At 65.0% G+C, this 17,092-nt stretch overlaps 1 protein-coding gene across 2 annotated transcripts in view; it reads left to right on the top strand.

Annotated features, from left to right (window-relative positions):
* ABR (ABR activator of RhoGEF and GTPase) overlaps window positions 1–17,092 on the top strand; it is a 96,798-nt gene that overhangs the window by 25,421 nt on the left and 54,285 nt on the right. The window contains exons 1-2 of one of the 2 annotated variants that reach the window (XM_034752287.1): window positions 2,585–2,683; window positions 15,773–15,957. In XM_034752287.1, coding sequence (XP_034608178.1) covers window positions 2,623–2,683; window positions 15,773–15,957 — 246 coding nt within the window. In that variant the 5' untranslated portion in view covers window positions 2,585–2,622. Of the gene's footprint in view, window positions 1–2,584; window positions 2,684–15,772; window positions 15,958–17,092 lie in introns of those variants that run through there. The other variant, XM_034752286.1, reaches the window with a different exon arrangement.

Genomic DNA, 17,092 nt, shown 5'->3' on the forward strand with positions numbered 1-17,092 from the left:
GCCGTGGGTCTGGAATCTCTGCGTCCCGGCTTGGGGGGATGGCCTGTGTGGGCTGGCTGCTCGGAGCCCGGAGTGTGACATCTGGCAGGGCGGAAGCTGTGCTTGGACATGGAGCTGGCAGGGCCTGGGGAGCCGGCTCTGTGGTGAGGCGTCAGGCGCTGCTCTCTCCCGGGCCTGTGGGGATATAGTCTCCCCCCGATGGCAGCTCCTCTTCTGGTGCCTCTGCCCTGGTGAAAAGCATGGTGCACGTGGGGACGGGCACCGGCGTCCGTGGGCTCCCGTCTCGCTCTTGAGGCTTCGGGAGGGCTGACAGCCTTCAAAGAAGAAGCCTTTCTCCTAGGGCTGCCGGCGGGGCGGGGGGTGGGAGGGAGCGATCTGTGTCCCTTGGGGTAGGAGCACCCCTCTGGGGCTGTCAGTCTGTGGAGCTCTCAGTGCTTTATGGGGGGGCAGGAACGTATCATCCCTATTGTACAGAGGGAAACTGAGGCACAGAGCCAGGCAGTGACTTGCCCACAGTCACCCAGCGAGTCGGTGACAGAGCTGGGAATGGAACCCAGGCGTCCTGTCCCCATTCCCCTAGTGTAGGCGACCTGCCCGGGGCTGTCCGGCTTGGGCCGCAGTTTGTGCAGTGGGTGCATGGCGTGAGGGGAAGGACAAGAGCCGCTGGCCAGGGTGCTCCCCTCCTGTGCTGGGAAGGTGGTGCCAGCTGAGCCAGCCGGGGAAGCTCCGGGCCACGGGCGAGCATGCCCAGCGACCTCTGCAGGGCTTCCATCCAGAGCGTGCCCCTGGCTCATGGCATCCAGGGGGGGCAATTTGGCTGTTCTGGGGGGAGGGTGTCTGAGCATTGCTGGCTCTGTGCTGCCACTCCCATTACCCCAGGCTTCTTTCTGGAGCAGATGCCGGAGCTGTGCCAGGCTTCAGGTGGGGGGCGCCTGTCAAGTACCTGGACCCGCCCCAACTCCCTGCCGAGGCAGGGCCCTCCTGGCTGGTGCACAGCCCAGCGGGCAGAACCGTGCCTTGATGGGGCTGGGTCCCAGCGCTCGGAGGGAGAGGGAGGTCTCGTTTCAGAAGCTGCCTCTTAACACAAATTGCGTCCAAAGCACTAAAATGTTTGGACCTCACCAGCTGCAGATGGGCTCGTCAGTGAGCGCAGGGTGCAGGGAACGCCAGCGCCTCTCGGTAAGGGTGGCGCAGGGCCTAGAGGCAGCAGCGTTTATGCCAGATCCAGGGCTGGCTGGGCCACTTCCCTGTCCTGGCGAGTGGCAGGGCTGGGGTGCTGGTTACACACTGTACGCCTTCTGGCTGTGCCCGGCTGCAGTCAGGAGGGGGCCTGGCACTGATGTGCCCCAGGAAGGGGAGGAGAGGAAAGAAATGGATCTGTGTGCGCCCTCCCCCCTGTGTGCATCTCTTCGCTGCCACGGCTGCTGTTGGCTCCCGTGACTACGAAGATGGTTGATGTCCCAGGGCCTATCGTGCCCCTCAGCTCCGTTCTCCCCACGTGCCCCATGTTCACTCCGGATCGTTCCTTGGGGCCCGCTGTCCTTGCCACTGGGGTCGGGACGCGGAGCCTTTCCCCCCAGTGTGGCAGGGCCCGCTGGTGCTGGGAAGTGGCTACGTCCCAGCTGCTCGCTGCTCAGTGTGAAATGAGTTGGCTGGTTCTCAGCCTGGTTTCCAGTGGACGGGCATCACCCTGCCAGCTGGCACTGCTGGCCCCCCTGGCTGGTGGAGGGAAGCCATGCCCGGGCTGCCTTGAGGGGTCCCTGCAGGGCAGGGCAGAGGTGCTGGGGTGGGTTCTCAGTCTGCAGAGCGGGCACAGTGCCGGATGCCCAGGATGGGCCATCCACAGGGCCCCCCTTACCCATCTCCCACCCCCTAAAAACACTGACGGCGTGGCTGGGGGAGGGGTCAGTGGCCTCGACGGCAGACCCAGCTAACTGCCACCTGCAGCCACCTGCCCATCTGGCAGCGTCTCCGCAGCCTCTTCCCTCCTCCCCCTCCGTGCGCTGGCAGCGTGATGCCGGGGGCTCCGAAGCAGCAGGGAACCCCCGCCCCCAAACTCAGGGCACTGACGGTAGCCTGCCGAGCCCAGCGCTGCCCCACGCATGGGGTACCCCCCCTTTGCCCCCAGCTGTCACCTGTGCCGGGGCAGGTGCAGCGATGCTGAAATGCAGCCACCTCTGGGGTGCAGGGCAGCAGCCTAGCTGAGACCCATTGCCCTGCAGCGCGGCGCCTGGGGGCGACTCTGGCCAGGGCGCCGGAGCACGGAGAGAGGGGCTCGCTGCCCCCTCCCCAGCTTCCCTGCATGCGGGGCTGGCTCCGCTCCCCGCCTCATCTCCCGGCGGAGGCGGGGGGAGGTGCAGGCTGCCATTGGCAGGCACTGGGAGCTCCTTCCCGGAGCGGAGTCTCTCCTCCCGGCAGGAATCCCCATGCTGCAGGCTAGGGGCTGGCTCGGGCTCCAATCACCGGCCGCTGTGACCCGCTGCTGCCCGGGTGCCTGCCAGCCCGCCCCGGCCCCGCTCCCCCTGGCCCCCTCCCCGCTCCCCTCCCTCCCTCCCCTCGCCGCCTTTGTTGGGAGATGTGTCGGTGGCCGAGGATCTGACAGCCAGCCGAGCCTCCCCGAGCATGGAGCCGCTCAGCCACCGGGGCCTGGCGCGCCTCTCCTGGATCGACACCCTCTACAGCAGTACGTGCGCGCTCGGGGGAACTGGGGGGCACCAGGCTGGGCTGGGCCGGAGCCGCCGGGGTCTCCTGGCTGCGGGACTGGGCGAGGGCTGGGAAGAGTGCTGGGGTAGGATCGCTCAGGGGACAGGGAGCCTGTTCACCTGGGGGCACGGTGCCAGGCGGGGGCCCTGGCCGGCTGAACACCTCTCCAGCCAGGCTGCAGCATGCCCGGCCCGGCTCCCCCCTCCATCTCTACCTGTTGTGTAACGCTGCACCGCGGGGCCGGGGGGGTGGCAGGATCCAAGCGAAGGCGGCATCGGAGCGGCTGTCCCTGCTTCTTGTGCCGTCGTTAGCTGGGGGCCTGAGCTGTTCAGCGCAGCCCCCTCCCCGTGGATGCGCGCTCCTCTCCTGCTCTCTGTCACTGCAGGCTGCTCCGGGAAACGCTCCCCACCATCCCTGGGCATTTAGACAGAGCCAGTGCTCTGGGGTGGCACGACCCCCTGCAGCTCCATCTCAGGCAGGTTATGTAAATGGACAGGCTTAGCGCTGGCGCAGCAGGGAGGACTGGGGCACCCTCCCCTATGATTGCCCCAAGTGACCGACGCAGCTCTGTGGTGTAGATGCTCCCTCTAGGGGGGCCCACAAGAGGGGGGCTGTCCCTGGCGTGCACTCTCCCATGGGAGATGCCCTCACTTGCCTTCACCTGCGTGGCACTGGGGGTGGGGGCACAGGCCGATCCACCTGGGGAACCACATTCAGCTGTGCCCAGTTCCCAGCCCCAGAATGGGCTGTGCTCTGCGGGGGCCTGGCTGAGACCCCTGGGGGCAGCGGTGGGCTCGGGTGTTGCTCCTGCAGCGAGTGGAGCTGCACCGCCGGGTAGAAAAACCGGAGCCGACCACGCTGAGCTTCCTGCGTTGCTAGCTGGGTGACCTGAGCGCCCCGAGGGGCCTACCCCTGCACTGCCGCCAGGCCTGATGCCCCCTTCCAGCAGGAGCAGGTCAGTCTCTGGCTTGCTTTGCTGGTGGCAGGGGGTGTCACGGACTCACAGATCGTGCCCAGTCTTGGCCCCGTGTGGTCCGTGGGGGGTGCCCCGGTCCTCTGTAATAAGAAACTCCCTCTCCCCTCCCCTCGTTAAACCAGTAACACCCAAGGAAACTGAGTCCCATCCCCTCCGCATGCAAACCATTGGAAACCCCCAGAAAACAAGCAAATTCCCCACTTTGTCATAGGGGGTCACTGGGTAGCTGTGGCTCCCGACGTGGGGACTCCCTGCCAGCCCCTATGCCACTGGTTACGGACTCAGGGAAGCAGGCTGGTCCCTGAGCTTGGGCTGCTTTCCAGTGCCCCCTTGTGGCCGTGGCAGGAAGGTCCCTGAGATGCGGGGAGTGGGAAAAAGCTCCAGGACCGGGGTCGCTGGGGACCTTTTGTGCGGTGGGGTTGTCTGGGGGGCTCGTGTGACTCTCGCGCTCTGCAGCATGGCTCTGGGTAGCCACCACGGCCCCAGGGAGACGGGCTGCCTCGGGAATGGGGCCAAGCTCCTTGCGGCCCCAGGAGGGCTCGGGGAGGGGAATCCCCCGGGTCCCTGGCCCTTGCGCTGGGAGGGTGAGCGACTGCGTGAGTGGGGAGGCCTGGCTCTGGCTGGATTTCGCAGCCCCGGGGTTGCTTGCAGCAAGCACCTCAGGCTGGGGGAGCCAGAACATGCCCTGGCAGTGGTGGAGCGAGTGGGTGAGCTCCCCGCCCCCCAAGGCCGTGTGCTTAGAGCTCCGGACTTCTGGGTTCTAGTCCTGCCTCTGTGGCTGACTTGCTGTGCGGCCTGGGGTGGGTGCCATGGTTTCTCCCCACTTCAGGCAGGGCTGAGGCCTGAGAAGTGCTTTGAGGCGCTATGCAGATGGGGCGAGCGCTGTGCAGCCCCCGCTACTGTACCTGGCCAGTCCCGCAGAGCCGGAGCTGTGGGTTCTTCCCGGCCCCTGTAGGCAGCCAGCCTGCGGCCCTGAAGCATGACTGGAGCCACAGGCCTCTCTGCAGTTCTGCTGGGGGCCTACGGCAGCATCTCTCTGCCGGTCTGCAGGTGTTTGCGCTGGAGCCGTGGAGCTCGGAGTGCAGCACCTAGGAGGCCTGGTGCCGGGTGGGAAGGACCAGTAGCCTTGTGGGAGACAGTGAGGTGGTGATGTGAAGGACGGAGAGAGGACGCTCCCAAGGTGGGCTGCCTGGCCAGGGGCTCTGGAGGAGGTGGGTTGGGTGCTTTGAGTGGCATTGCCTGGCTGTATAATTCATACTGCGTCCTGCCTGGCAGACCCCAGCCCCGGGTGCTCTCCGCCGTGACACCAGGCAAATCAAAGCACACCTGAGTTACTGAGGCTGAAATTCAGATGAGCAGGGCATGGGCATAGGGTGCGGGCAGGGCCTCCAGGAGCGAATGGCGGAGCAGGGTGCGGGCCTGGGGGCGAATGGCGGGTCAGGTGCGGGCCTGGGGCAAATAGCGGGGCAGGTGTAGGCCTGGGGCGAACAGCGGAGCAGGGTGCGGGCCTGGGGGCAAATGGCAGTGTGCAGGCAGGACGTATAGGAGCGAATGGGGGAGCAGACATGGGCTGCATGGGAGCGAATGGCAGGGCAGGGAGTGCAGGGTGCACGGGTGAATATCAGGGCAGGGGGTGAATGGGGGTGAATGGCGGGGCAGGTGCAGGCAGGATGTGGGACTGGGGGGGAATGGTGGGCCAGGTGCGGGCCTGGGGGCAAATGGCAGGGCGGGTACAGGCAGGTGCGGGCGGGAGGGGGGCGAATGGGGGGGGAGGTGTGGGGGGGGGGGTGAATGGCGGGGCAGGTGCAGGCGGGTGGGCGGGTGAATGCTGGAGTAGGTGCGGGTGGGGGCGGAGAATGGCAGGGCAGGTGCGGACGGGAGGGCGAATGGCGGATGTGACGAAGTGGGGGGTTTTCTTGTTTTCTGTGGAGTTTCAATGGTTTGCTTGCGGAGGGGGTGGGAGGTGCGGACAGCGGGGAGAATGGTGGGGCAGGTGCGGGTGGGGGGGCGAGTGGCGGGGCAGGTGGGTGAATGGTGGGGCAGGTGTGTGTGGGAGGGCGAATGGTGGGGTAGGTGCGGGCAAGGAGGCGAATGGTGGGGTAGGTGCAGGTGGGTGGACGGGCGAATGCTGGAGTAGGTGGGGGCTGGGATGGAAAATGGCGGGGTAGGTGCGGGCGGGGTCGGAGAATGGCAGGGTAGGTGCTGGCGGGGGGCATTCCGGCACCAGGGGGCACGGGCGGGAATGCGCCAGAGCTGGTAACTGTATGAAGGGCCCTGTGGAAGGAAGCCGGGACTGGGGACTCCTGCAGCAGCATTGTGGTGAGTTCTCCCCCTCAGGCCTCGGCTGGGTTCTGCAGCCTCCCTTGGGCACAGCAGAACCCCGCCGGCCCTGCCCAGACATGAGGTCCGGGCGACCTCGCGCCCCATTAGCAGTTAGGTTCCATCTGGGCCTGGGGCACAGAAAGCAGCAATAGGCCCTGACAGTCTCTGTGTCTCTCCGGTGGGGCGAGGGTGTGAGCGTGCCGGGCCGCCTGCCTAGCCGAGCGGCTGGACACTACTTCCTTCCTCCCGAGCTGCAGGTGGTTCTGCTGGAGACTCTGCTGTGGGTCTGGCCCAGGCGGTGGCAGGCACGATGGGAACTTGCTGCTTTCTCCAGCTGATGGGGTGGTCAGGTGATCTAAGCTTCGTCGGGTGGGTCTCTCCTTTGGGGAGGTCACCTCTGCAGGGTTGCCTGGCCCAGGCCTTGGGTGATGCCAAAGAAGTGGCTCCCTTTAGTCAAGCACAGAAGGCCTGGCCCCACCGTCGCTGAGCCCTGTGGGGCTGCCCGTGGGCCTGTAGGCTCCCAGGCAGGTTCCGGGTTCTGCTCTCCCAGACGCCCCTTCGCTTGGGAGTGGACACTGGGCCCACAGAGATTTCCCAGGACACAGATCCAGGAAACAGCTTCACATCCGTGGGTCCTAGCAACTATAAAGGGCTACACGAGAGTTCTCGTGCGCCCCATTGCCCCAGATTCCGCAGTGGGGCCTTTCTCCTTCCTCTCCGCCTTTGCACTAGAGAACATCACCCCCTGGCTCTCAGGGCCCATCTGCCCAACCCGCCACCTCCCAAGCCGGAGAGGCCGGGAGAGCGCCTGGGAGCACCCTGGAGCTGGGAGGGAAGCTGCTGACTGGCTGCTCTGCCCAGCAAGCCTGAGCAGCAAGGGCCCCTTGTGTTTCAGACTGGTGACCAGGCAGGACCAGGCTGCAAAGGGAGGGGCCGCAGCCCTGCCGGGGTGCTAGACCTGAGCGATGTCTCGCCCCTCCCCAGGGCAGCCAGCTGGCGAGATCTCCCAGCATAGCATTCTCGCTGGCACTCAGGCTGCCTTTGCTTTGCTGCCCTATCCCAGAGGCCATGCAGGGATGCAGGCCCCATGTAGGACTGGCCGCCTGGCCTGTCCCTGCATTCGGTGGGTGTGGGGTGGATCCAACGGGAGCGACCTCGTGCTGGTGGCACAGACGCCCCGGCTTGCTTGGCAATGGACAAGTGTTGACCTCATAGTGCAACCAGTTGCCACTGTCACTTTCCCTCAGTGATGTGAACCAGCCAGAAACTCCCCCCAGCACAGCGCGAGGGCCAGCAAAGAGGAGCCATTGTCAGTGCTGCTGGGGGCTCTGGAATGACCCGGGCTTTGCGGCGTTGCCCGGATCCCGTGTCCCCAGCCCCGTCCTCCTGCGGGATCCTTTGGCCTCGGTGTGCTGGGGAGCGCTGTCCCACACAGCCAGGCTTGCTTTGGGTGCCCTGGCTGTACAGCCCGGGCCAGGGCTTTGCCAGCGCCTGCCTCTGGCGCCTGTGAGTGGGGAGGAGAGCTGGCGTGGGTGGAGGAAGCAGCGGCGAAGGCGGAAGGAAGGGGAAGGTTAATGAGCGGCTTTTGTTGCAGGCAGGGTCGGGTTAACAGGCACCACTGGGCCCCGAGCGGCTAATCCACAGGGGGAGAGGAGGGAAGAAATATGCCTCAGTGATGTTCCCACAGTTAGTCCCCATCCCAGGCGGGTCATTTCCCGCCGCGGGGGAAAGCAGAGGTGTCTTTACCCAGGTTCTGCCCTCTCGGGGCTCTGCCAGGGCTAGCAAAGGGGGCCCTGTCCCCTCATCCCCAGTGCGGATTTGTCCAGGGCTAGAGCCGGGCCCAGGCAGCAGAGCCTAGATCTGAAGTTCCCCTGCTGGTCTAGGTCCCTGTGCCAAGGCATTTGAGGCCAGCCTCACTCCTGCCTTGTTCGGCTCCCTCCCGCCCTGGGCCGCCTACGGCTGAGGCAGCAGGGCCAGTCTGCAGCGCACCGAGGAGAGCGAGCACGTCTCACAGGCTGGGGACCAGGGGAGACAAGGGCTCCTCATCCCGTCCCGCCTGTGTCTCCCCAGGGGCGGCCAGCTCCCCAGCCTGACCCCCGGGGCTGGCCGGGGACTCCCTTCGCCCTGGCCAGGCTGCAGGGTTACTCTCCGTCGAGCCAGTCCCCACGCTGCATGTGGAGGGAGGGAAATGGCCCTGACGACTGTTCCTGGCCCTTGCCGTGCTGACCCTGTTAGCCGCCCGCTCTCCCCAGGCTCCCCCAGGCAGGCAAACACACGGCCACAGCCATGGAGATGCTTAGTGAAGTGGAAGGATGGGCAGAGTGTTTGTGTAGTGGGCTCCGGGAGCCACAGCCAGCTGTCAGCCAGGCTGTATCCGAGGGCTCTGGGGGCGGGCGAGGAAGAGCATTGGGGCCCTGCATGGAGAGGTGCCCGGGCTGGGCCGGCCGTGAGCCAGGAATCCCCAGACTGCGCCTAACCCGTCACTAGTGGAGGAGGAGGAGGGGAGGGCAGCTGTTGCAGGTGTGTGTTCCACAGAGACTGCGTCCCCTCCCCCCGCCCGAAGGCAGGCAGCTCTGAGGAAAGGCCCAGGACACAAATAATGGGGAAGGGGGGCTGCAGTTTGAGTTTGAGGGGCATCAGCAGAGGGAGATGGGGAGAGCCTAGGGCTGGGGTGACAGGGGGCTGCAGTTGGTGCTATGGGGCGATGGCAGAGCTGGGTGGGGAGCCTGAGCTGGGCTGACGGGGCTGCAGGTTGGTGTTGGGTGGGGAGCCCATGCTGGGGTGCCAGGGGGCTGTGGGTCGGTTCTATGGGGCAATGGCAGAGCTGGGTGGGGAGCCTGGGCTGGGCTGACGGGGCTGCGGGTCGGTGTTGGGTGGGGAGCCCGTGCTGGGGTGCCAGGGGGCTATGGGTTGGTGCTATGGGGCGATGGCAGAGCTGGGTGGGGAGTCCAGGTTGGAGTGCCAGGGGGCTGCGGGTCAGTGCTGAGGTGCTGGCAGAGCTGAGGGGAAGTGTCAGTGAGATCACCCAGCACCTACCTTTGCTGTTCCTGTGACTTCCCATCCTCTGACACATGCAGCGGAGGGGTTCCCAAGCCCTCTCACCCCCTTCCCATTGCCAGGCTGTGGGGAGGGCGATGTGGCCGTGATGCGGCTGGCTTTGAAGCCACTCTCTCCACGCTACGGCAGTGCTGGACTCAGGCTGTGCTGCTGTGTAACCTGGCGTGCCCTGGGAGCAGCCCTCCCGACTCCCCTGCACTCTCAGCGGGGGCCACACAACCCAGGGCAGGCGGCCTATCTCTGGGCTGCAGGCAGGGGTGCAGGGGCCCTGGGGCGCAGCAGATAAGGGCGTGGGGTGGAAAGTGTGGGCCCAGGGATTAGAGCCGGGGATTTGCAATGTGTGTGTTTGGGGCGCTCTCGGAGATGGCACAAGTTCTTCCCGCTGGGCTCTGGCTCTCCAGGGCCTCTCGCCTGGCCTGGTGATGCATGTGAGCCTGCCGCCCCCTGCCCCATGCACACCCTCCTTGGGCCCCAAGAGCCAGCCAGCTGCAGGGGTGGGCAAGGACCCTCTCTCCCGAGCCTCGAGCTGGCGCAGAACTCTAGTGTGCAGGGCACCGAACTGGGGGGCAGGGAAGCTGGGCTGTTGTGGTTGGCCAGCTGGTGAATGCTGGGGGGCCCAGGACACAGATCCCCAGGAGCTTGGGGCTCTCCAGCCCAGGCCTGGCCCCTGGGAGCTGCTCTCAGGCAAGTCTGCGTGAGGACGATGGGCTGTGACAGGGCCCTTCCCGGGGTGAGCGCCAGCCCCTTGGAACAGGGGCAGCTGAAGTGGGAGCTTTCTGCGCTGGGAGGAGAGGCTGGGCCTAGCCCCTCAGGGCAGCTCCCAACCCGCTGGCTGGAGGAGGGGGCGGGCGGGCACTATGAGTGGGGGTGAGTCCCTGCCACCCCGGTTGGAGGCATGTTCCCACCCCAGCCAGCACCCGCTGTCACCGCAAATGCCTCCTTTGCTGGCCTTGCTCCTGTGTGTGCCCTGCACTGACCCCTGCTCCACCCCACATCCTGGTCCCTGTGGGCACCCTTCCTGACCCCACAATGATCCTGGCACCCTGAAGCTTGAGGCTGGGTGCCCCTCTCCTAGCCTGCTCTGATACCCTGGGCTCTGGGTATAAAGTGCCCGGCCCTCTCCTCCATCCACGCACTGTACACTCTGGCGGTGGAGCCTGAGGGGGTATGGTTCCGCCTTTGGGAGCCCTGCTTCCCCGACCCATCACCCCTTCGCCGAGTACCCGCTGAGGGGCATCAGGAATCCCTCCCTATAGGTTGGGGAGATGGGACTGGGCTGTCATGGGGTGTCACGGAGTGTGGGGGAGTCAGGGCCCTGCACCCCTCTTCCTGCGATTCATCGTGACTCTCAGCCAGCCCGTAAAACAGAAGGTTTATTGAACAGTGCATATTGGGGTTCTATGCCCGCCCACTGCTAAAGGGTCCCCCCCCAGCCTAAGGGGAGGATCCACAGGGCCTGAAACTCAAATAATTACGGGGGACAACTAATGTAAAAACAGGGACAGGAGTGCAAAGGGTCAAAAGAAGGGAACCTGACGGGGACCCTGAGCAGAGAACCCCGGACAGTGCCCACTGCTCCTCAAAGGTGTCAAGGGAGCCAGTGGATGCCGCCCAGAGGAACTCTGCCTGGATACGTGAACGGACAGAGGACTGGAAACAGTAGGAAGGCTGTCTGAAACAGAGCTTGTAGGTACAACCAGGACCCCTCAGTCAAGCCCTCCTGGGTGCAGGGAGCTTAGACAGCAGCCTTGGGGTTCCCTGCGTTCCACCTTCCAGCACCAAACTGAAACTAAAAACTCCTCCAGCAGCTCTCTCCCCCCTCCCCGCAGCTCCTCCTCCTCCTTTGTCTAGTCTCCCAACCCCCCTCCTGGCTCAGGTTACAGCTCAGGTATCTTCCTTCAAGGGAAGTCCCCCATCCCCAATGTAACTCCCCTGCAACATTCCCAGGTTAAATCCGCCCTGCTCCCTGTTGTGTCACATGGGGGGATTGTGCTTTGCTGGCAGGGTGGGGGACCCGCCCCGGCTGCCCTTCCCTGGCAGTAGCACTTGATGTGTGCCTGGTAGTGGGCGTAGTGTCTTAGCTGTTGGGTTTAATGTGCATTCCTGGCGGGGTAATGAGGGCAGCTGGTGTGGCGGTATGGGAGCCAGGAATGTGGCAGACCTCGCTGCATGGGGCTCGTCCTCGGGGGAGCGCTCTGGGAGAGCCCAGATACTGCGCCCAGTGTCCAGGGGCTTCTCTGCCATGTTGGTGGGGCTGGGGAAATGTTAACTGCTGTGGCTGGGGTGTGGCCGGTGCCCCGGGGGCACAACCATGGGCAATGAGTGGCTGCTAATCCTGGGGTCGGTTTCTTTCCTGGCCAGTGGCTCCAGGGTGCTTTTAGAGGGAAGAAGCCACGGACAGAGCCCCGTGCCGGAGGGACTGGGGCATGGGCAGGGCTGAGAGATGCGGGTGCCATTGACTCTTGCCCTGGGCTCGGGCTGCAGCCCGGTAGCCTGGGGACTGACACTCCTGCCGGCGTTCTCTGCTGGCGTGGCTCAGCGGTCCCTGCTATGGGGCTGGCTGGGGTCGTGACACTGCAGCCCCCAGGCTGGCTGGGAAGGAGCAGCTCTCCTGGGGGTCGCCGAGCCCAGCCCTGGCTCCCGCTCCGGTGTTTGCGGGCCGAGCAGCCCTGGGGAGCCCTGTTGTGCTTGCTGAAAGTTAGGGCCGCACTGAGCTGGGCTGTGGGGTGGAGTGATGCTGGCTCCGTGGCCCCCCCTCGCGTGGCCCCCGCCCTGCCAGGCCCATGGGATGGAGCAGGGGAGAGCGCGACGCCCCTTCCCCCATCCTCGCGGCCGTGGGAGGCTGAGCTGGCAGCCGGCAGGATAGTGCAGGAGCCTGTTGCCATGGAGATGGCACGGGCCTCACGCCGCGGGCAATGCAGGCGCTGCGGAGCTGTGGCTGTTCTTGCCGGAGCGGAGGCGGGAGCTGGGGACATGGGCGCTCTCCAGCCTGGCCCGCTTGGAGCAGGGCTGGTGCTGGGGGCTGGCACCCCCCGGCTCTAGGAGAAGCTGCCAGCAGCAGCTGGTGGAGGTGTGAATGAGCTAGAGGCCGTGAGATCTGCAGGCTGATCTGTGCCCAGCTGCCCTGGGACTGGCTGGCAGAGATGGTCTCGGCCTGCCTGCCTCTGCCATACTCCACATGGGCCTGAGGGGAGCAGGGGGAGCCAGAGAGGGGCAGGAAAGGACTCAGGGTAGGGTGGAAAGGTCCCGGGTTGAGAGGCACTGGCAGTGCTGGCGATGGGGGACCCCAGGGCTGGGCTAGCAGGGGCTGCGGGTTGGGTTTGGGAGGCACCGTCAGAGCTGTGGGAGGGGGGAGCCCAGGGCTGGGCTAGCAGGGGCTGCGGGTTGGGTTTGGGAGGCACCGTCAGAGCTGTGGGAGGGGAAGCCCAGGCTTAGAAGGGAGGAGGTAGAGCAGTGCCCCCATCCCCCTGCTCTGGGCTGTTGCTCTAAAATTCACCCAAACTCCTTAAACAAGGAAGCAGAAGTGACTCAAACACCCCCAGTGTGAGAGCAGCCCCCCGCTTGCCCCCACAAGTAGGGATGTGCTAATGTAATGTGCTAGAGCATTTTGTATATAACCAGCACGCCCTGCACAGTGCCAGTAGCAGGGAGAGCCCCCGAATGGAGTGGGACGTTCCCTGGGGCTCCGTGCTGTGCGCGTGCGATGCGTGTGCATGCAGAGGTGGGGAGGGAGGTGCGCAGTGCAGCGTTAAGTACCCCTCCCTTCGCAGCCGGGGGGATCTCCCAGCCTCTCGCGCCGTGTCCAGCAGTCTGAGAGACAGCGCGTGCGTGGGTGCGATGGAGGGAACCCCGTACTAATGAGGGTGACTCAGGAGTGTGCGTTCGGCTGGATGTCCCGGCTGCTCCCTTGACAGCCTGCCGCGGTGCTGCCAGCAGCCGGGTCCGGCGCCTGGCCTGCTGCTCCGAGGAGAGGGGAGGGCTCCCAGCTGGAGTGTGCTAATGAGGTGGGAACCCTGGCAGCCGTGCTGTGCCTGCATGTGCACACGTGCGAGTGTGTGTATACGCGTGCACGGACACACACACCTTCCCAGGGCCACAGGAGACAGACCCAGCAGGACGAGCCCAGCGGGGACCCTTCTGCGTCTGAGCGATGTGGGCTGGGCTGCTGGGCTGTGACCGCGCTGGGTCGCTTGCTGAGCTGTGATGGGGTCAGTTACGGGTTCGGTCTGTGCCGTGCCCCGTGTCCCACACAGACCCGTCCTGCTGGACTGCCCCCACCACTCTGCCCAGGCCCGTTCTGAATGGCTCCAGCGCTGGCCTCCTGTCCCTTGGCATAGGGGACATGATTGCCCTGGCCCTCTTCCTTCCCTGGCTCATGCTCACAGGGTCGGACTCGGGAGGGCTTTAAAATCCTCTTGGGTTTAAAGATTTATCAGCTTGAAATATTAAACTGCAATGAAATATTAACTGCAGCTGAGCATCGTGCTGTGAGGCTTGAGGGAGCCAGCTTTGCACGAGGGCTCTGGGCCAGGCACACACAGTGCAGGGGGCCGTGTGCGTGTGTGTGTGTGTGTCTCTCTCTCTGCCCCTCCCGGCTTTGCATGAGGGCTCTGGGCCAGGCACACGCAGTGCAGGGGGCTGTGTGTGTCTCTCTCTGCCCCTCCCAGCTTCGCACGGGGGCTCTGGGCTGGGCACACGCAGTGCAGGGGGCTGTGTGTGTGTGTGTGTGTGTGTGTGTGTGTGTGTGTGAGGCCCTGCCCGGCTTCGCACGAGGGCTCTGGGCTAGGCACACATAGTGCAGGGGCTGGGGGGTGGTCACACAGCCTTAAGCTTCAGGGTGCTTGAGGGGAGGGATAGCTCAGGGGTTTGAGCATTGGCCTGCTAAACCCAGGGATGTGAGCTCAATCCTTGAGGGGGCCATTTAGGGATCAGGGACAGAAATCTGTCAGGGACAGTACTTGGTCCTGCTATGAAGGCAGGGGGCTGGACTTCCAGTTCTATGAGATAGGTATATCTCCATAGAATTGGGGGTCAGGAAGGGTGCCCACAGGGACCAGGACCCCAACATTCGCCTTGTCCCTCTGCTGAGCCCATTGCTATTGCTATTTCCATGGTAACAGGCCAGTGCCGCCCCCCCTCTCCAGCTCTGCGGCCAGTGGAGGATGGAGCCGAGTGCGGCTCCAACCCCTGGGCCTCCCTGCCCTCACCTGCAGCAGAGGCAGCTCCTTGCTCCCAGCCTGGCCCCGTCCCTCCAGCTGTAGCCTGGCAGTGATGGAGGGAGGGGGCGGCTGGGACAGGCAGGTAGTGGGCGTAGTGCTCCCTTGATGGCTGCCTGAGAAAGGCCCAGGACGGAGAGTGACGGGGCGGGGAGAGCTGCCCCTGAGGTCTGGGGGGACAGTGACCTAGAGGGGAAACTGAGGCCCAGAAAGGCGGGGTAGTGACTTACACAAATCACCCAGTGGGTCGGCGGCAGAGCCCAGGAGTCCTGGCACCCAGGCCCACCTTCATTGCTGCCACTGAGGGTATAGGAATGAGGGGACAGATTCGCTTGGCGCCTCTGCATGGGGAGGGGGCAGGCTGCAGCGGAGCCCTCCCCTCGCATGGATCGTTGGCTCCCTAGCCCCCTGCTGCTGCCCCTTCCACTGCCGGCACAGGGAGGGCTGCGGCCTGCAGCAGGGTGGGTGGCAGAGCTGGGGCCCTGCACCTCCAGGGCAGTGCTCAGCTGTTAATCATGTGTGTTGGGGGTGCCTGTGGGCTTGGCTAGGCAGAGCCTGTCCAGGAGGGGATGGCGGGGGCCACCGGGGCTCGCTGCGCTGGGGAGGGGGCCACCGCGCCTCATGGGTTAAAGAGCCGGCTAGGGGAGGTGGGAACGTGCAGGGAGGTGATGCTGCCCGTGTATGTGACATGTGGGGTGGCTGACTCTGCGGTGGAGGGGGCTGGTTGGTGGTTGTCAGATACATGCAGAGGTGCCAGAGAGCTGCTGACCCTTGGGGTCAGCTCCAGCCCTGACCGACCCCTTCCCCTGGGCACAGTCTCTGCCAAGTGCCTGACCGGAGCAGCCCTAAAATCAAGCCATGCAACTCCCGGGCCCTGCCGTCCTCTGGCAGGAAAGCTGCTGCCGGGCTGCTTGCTGGGCTCTGCAGCTGGGGCCAATGCTGCTGGCTCCAGTGCAGTGGGGGGCTCAGAGCCAGGAGCGCCCCCAGGCCAAGTGCCCACGCCCCTGCCCTGGGACCCGGCGGAGCTGGGAGAAGGCCCCTGCCCAGCTGCAGGGAGGGTGGCAGCAGGAGATGGGGGGGGGCGCTGGTGGAAAAGGTTTTTTCCTATGGAACATCAGTCTCTGTCTCAGCTCCCACCTTGTCCTGGTGCCACACACCCATTGGCTGCTGGAGTCAAAACAAGAGGGAGGAGCTAGGGAAGTGACCTCACCTATTGGGAGCCCCGCCCCCCAGCCCCTATAAAAAGCAAGATGGTGCAGCAGGCAGGGAGAGCTCTGAGCTCCCAGCTCTCCCCAGTGGGGAGGAGCACCCTGGGGGCAGATACATGTCTGATGGCTTAGCCCCTGGATGTCATGCCTCTGGCCAGCCCCTTCTCTCACCTGGGGTCTCCTGTTGGGCAGTGCCATGGCGGCGAGGGGCAGGCAGCGCCCGGTGCGCTATGCTTCACTGGGTGCCCTGGTGGCAGACACTCACCGGCCTCTCCTTGTCCTCCTGGCAGACTTCAACTACGGAGCGGAGGACTATGACGCCGAGGGGAATGAGGAGCCCAAGGTGCTGCCGGAGGGCTCGGAGACCATGCCCTACATCGACGAGTCGCCCACCATGTCGCCGCAGCTTAGCGCCCGCAGCCAGGAGAGCGGGGATGGCGTCTCACCCACGCCCACCGATGGCCTGGGCACTGGGGTAGGTGGCCTTGCGACGGTGCTGCTGGAACTCCGCCCAGCACAGGCGTCTCGCTGCTTCTGTGTCCTGTGGGACCTGGTGTCGCTGGAGCTGGGATGGTCCAGTCCCCTGGCTACCACTTCCCTCGTATTCCCTTCTTGGCCCCCAGCTCAGCTTGAGAGGAGGGGACCTGAGCTGCCTCGCTGCTCCTTTGCTAGCGGTTCGGGGGTGAGCAGTGTGGGCTGGGGCCTGGTGGCTCAGGGCAGGGCGAGTATCCAGCTTCAGTTGGCTAGTGTCACGGCCCGTCCCTTCCTGGGTGCTTTGCAGTAGGGAAAGGGCGAGGATGGCTTGCCAAGAGGGCCATCCCCAGAGGGAGGAGCTGCTGCAGAGCTCCTAGGGCTGTCAACAGCCTCGCAGCCCTCCCTGTCGCTGACTGTGCAGAGCAGAGTCTGGCTGCTCTGCATGGACCCCGCCCCTAAGAGGAGAGGAGTGCAGGGGTCTCTGGCCTCCTTCTCCCCCTCCCCCCCGTATGGTACAGCGCATCCAGCTTCTGCTCTCCACCCCAGAACCGGCTGCATTTCAGTGCTCTTTAGAGGCGCTCTGGGATTCTCTGCAGAGTTATGGGACATCTCCTGGGGCCAGCAGGGGGTGAAGTGGAGTGAGAACCCCTCTCTGCCCCCCATCTTGCCTCACTGGATAGGGACTCAGGGGCACAGCTGTTGGGGGGGGGCAGTTATGCCTGTTGGCTGAGCATGCTGGGGGTACAGGGCAGGGGTGCAGGGTAGTGGCCATGTGCCCCCCTTTCCTGACCCTGAAGTGCGGTGTCAGGGCCTGGCATGGGAGCCAGTGGGGCAGGGGTGGGGGGCTTCTGCTGCTGTGGCTGGAGCTGCTCAGGCAGGACCCCTGTGCCTCTTCCCGGCTCTGTGCTGCAGCTCCCTGCCAGGGCACGTCCATCCTCTCTCATGGGCTGCGCGCGCCATCTAGTGACAGAGGGTGGGATTGGGCCAGTCGAAGGCTTCTGGTAACTTTCAAGCAAGCGTCTTTGGGAGGGAAAAAAAACCTTTTAAAGAGAAGAACAGGAGTACTTGTGGCACCTTAGAGACTAACGAATTTATTAGAGCATAAGCTTTCGTGGACGACAGTGGGCTGTAGTCCA

This window comes from Trachemys scripta, chromosome 18 (assembly GCF_013100865.1).
Source record: "Trachemys scripta elegans isolate TJP31775 chromosome 18, CAS_Tse_1.0, whole genome shotgun sequence".
NCBI lineage: Eukaryota > Metazoa > Chordata > Testudines > Emydidae > Trachemys > Trachemys scripta.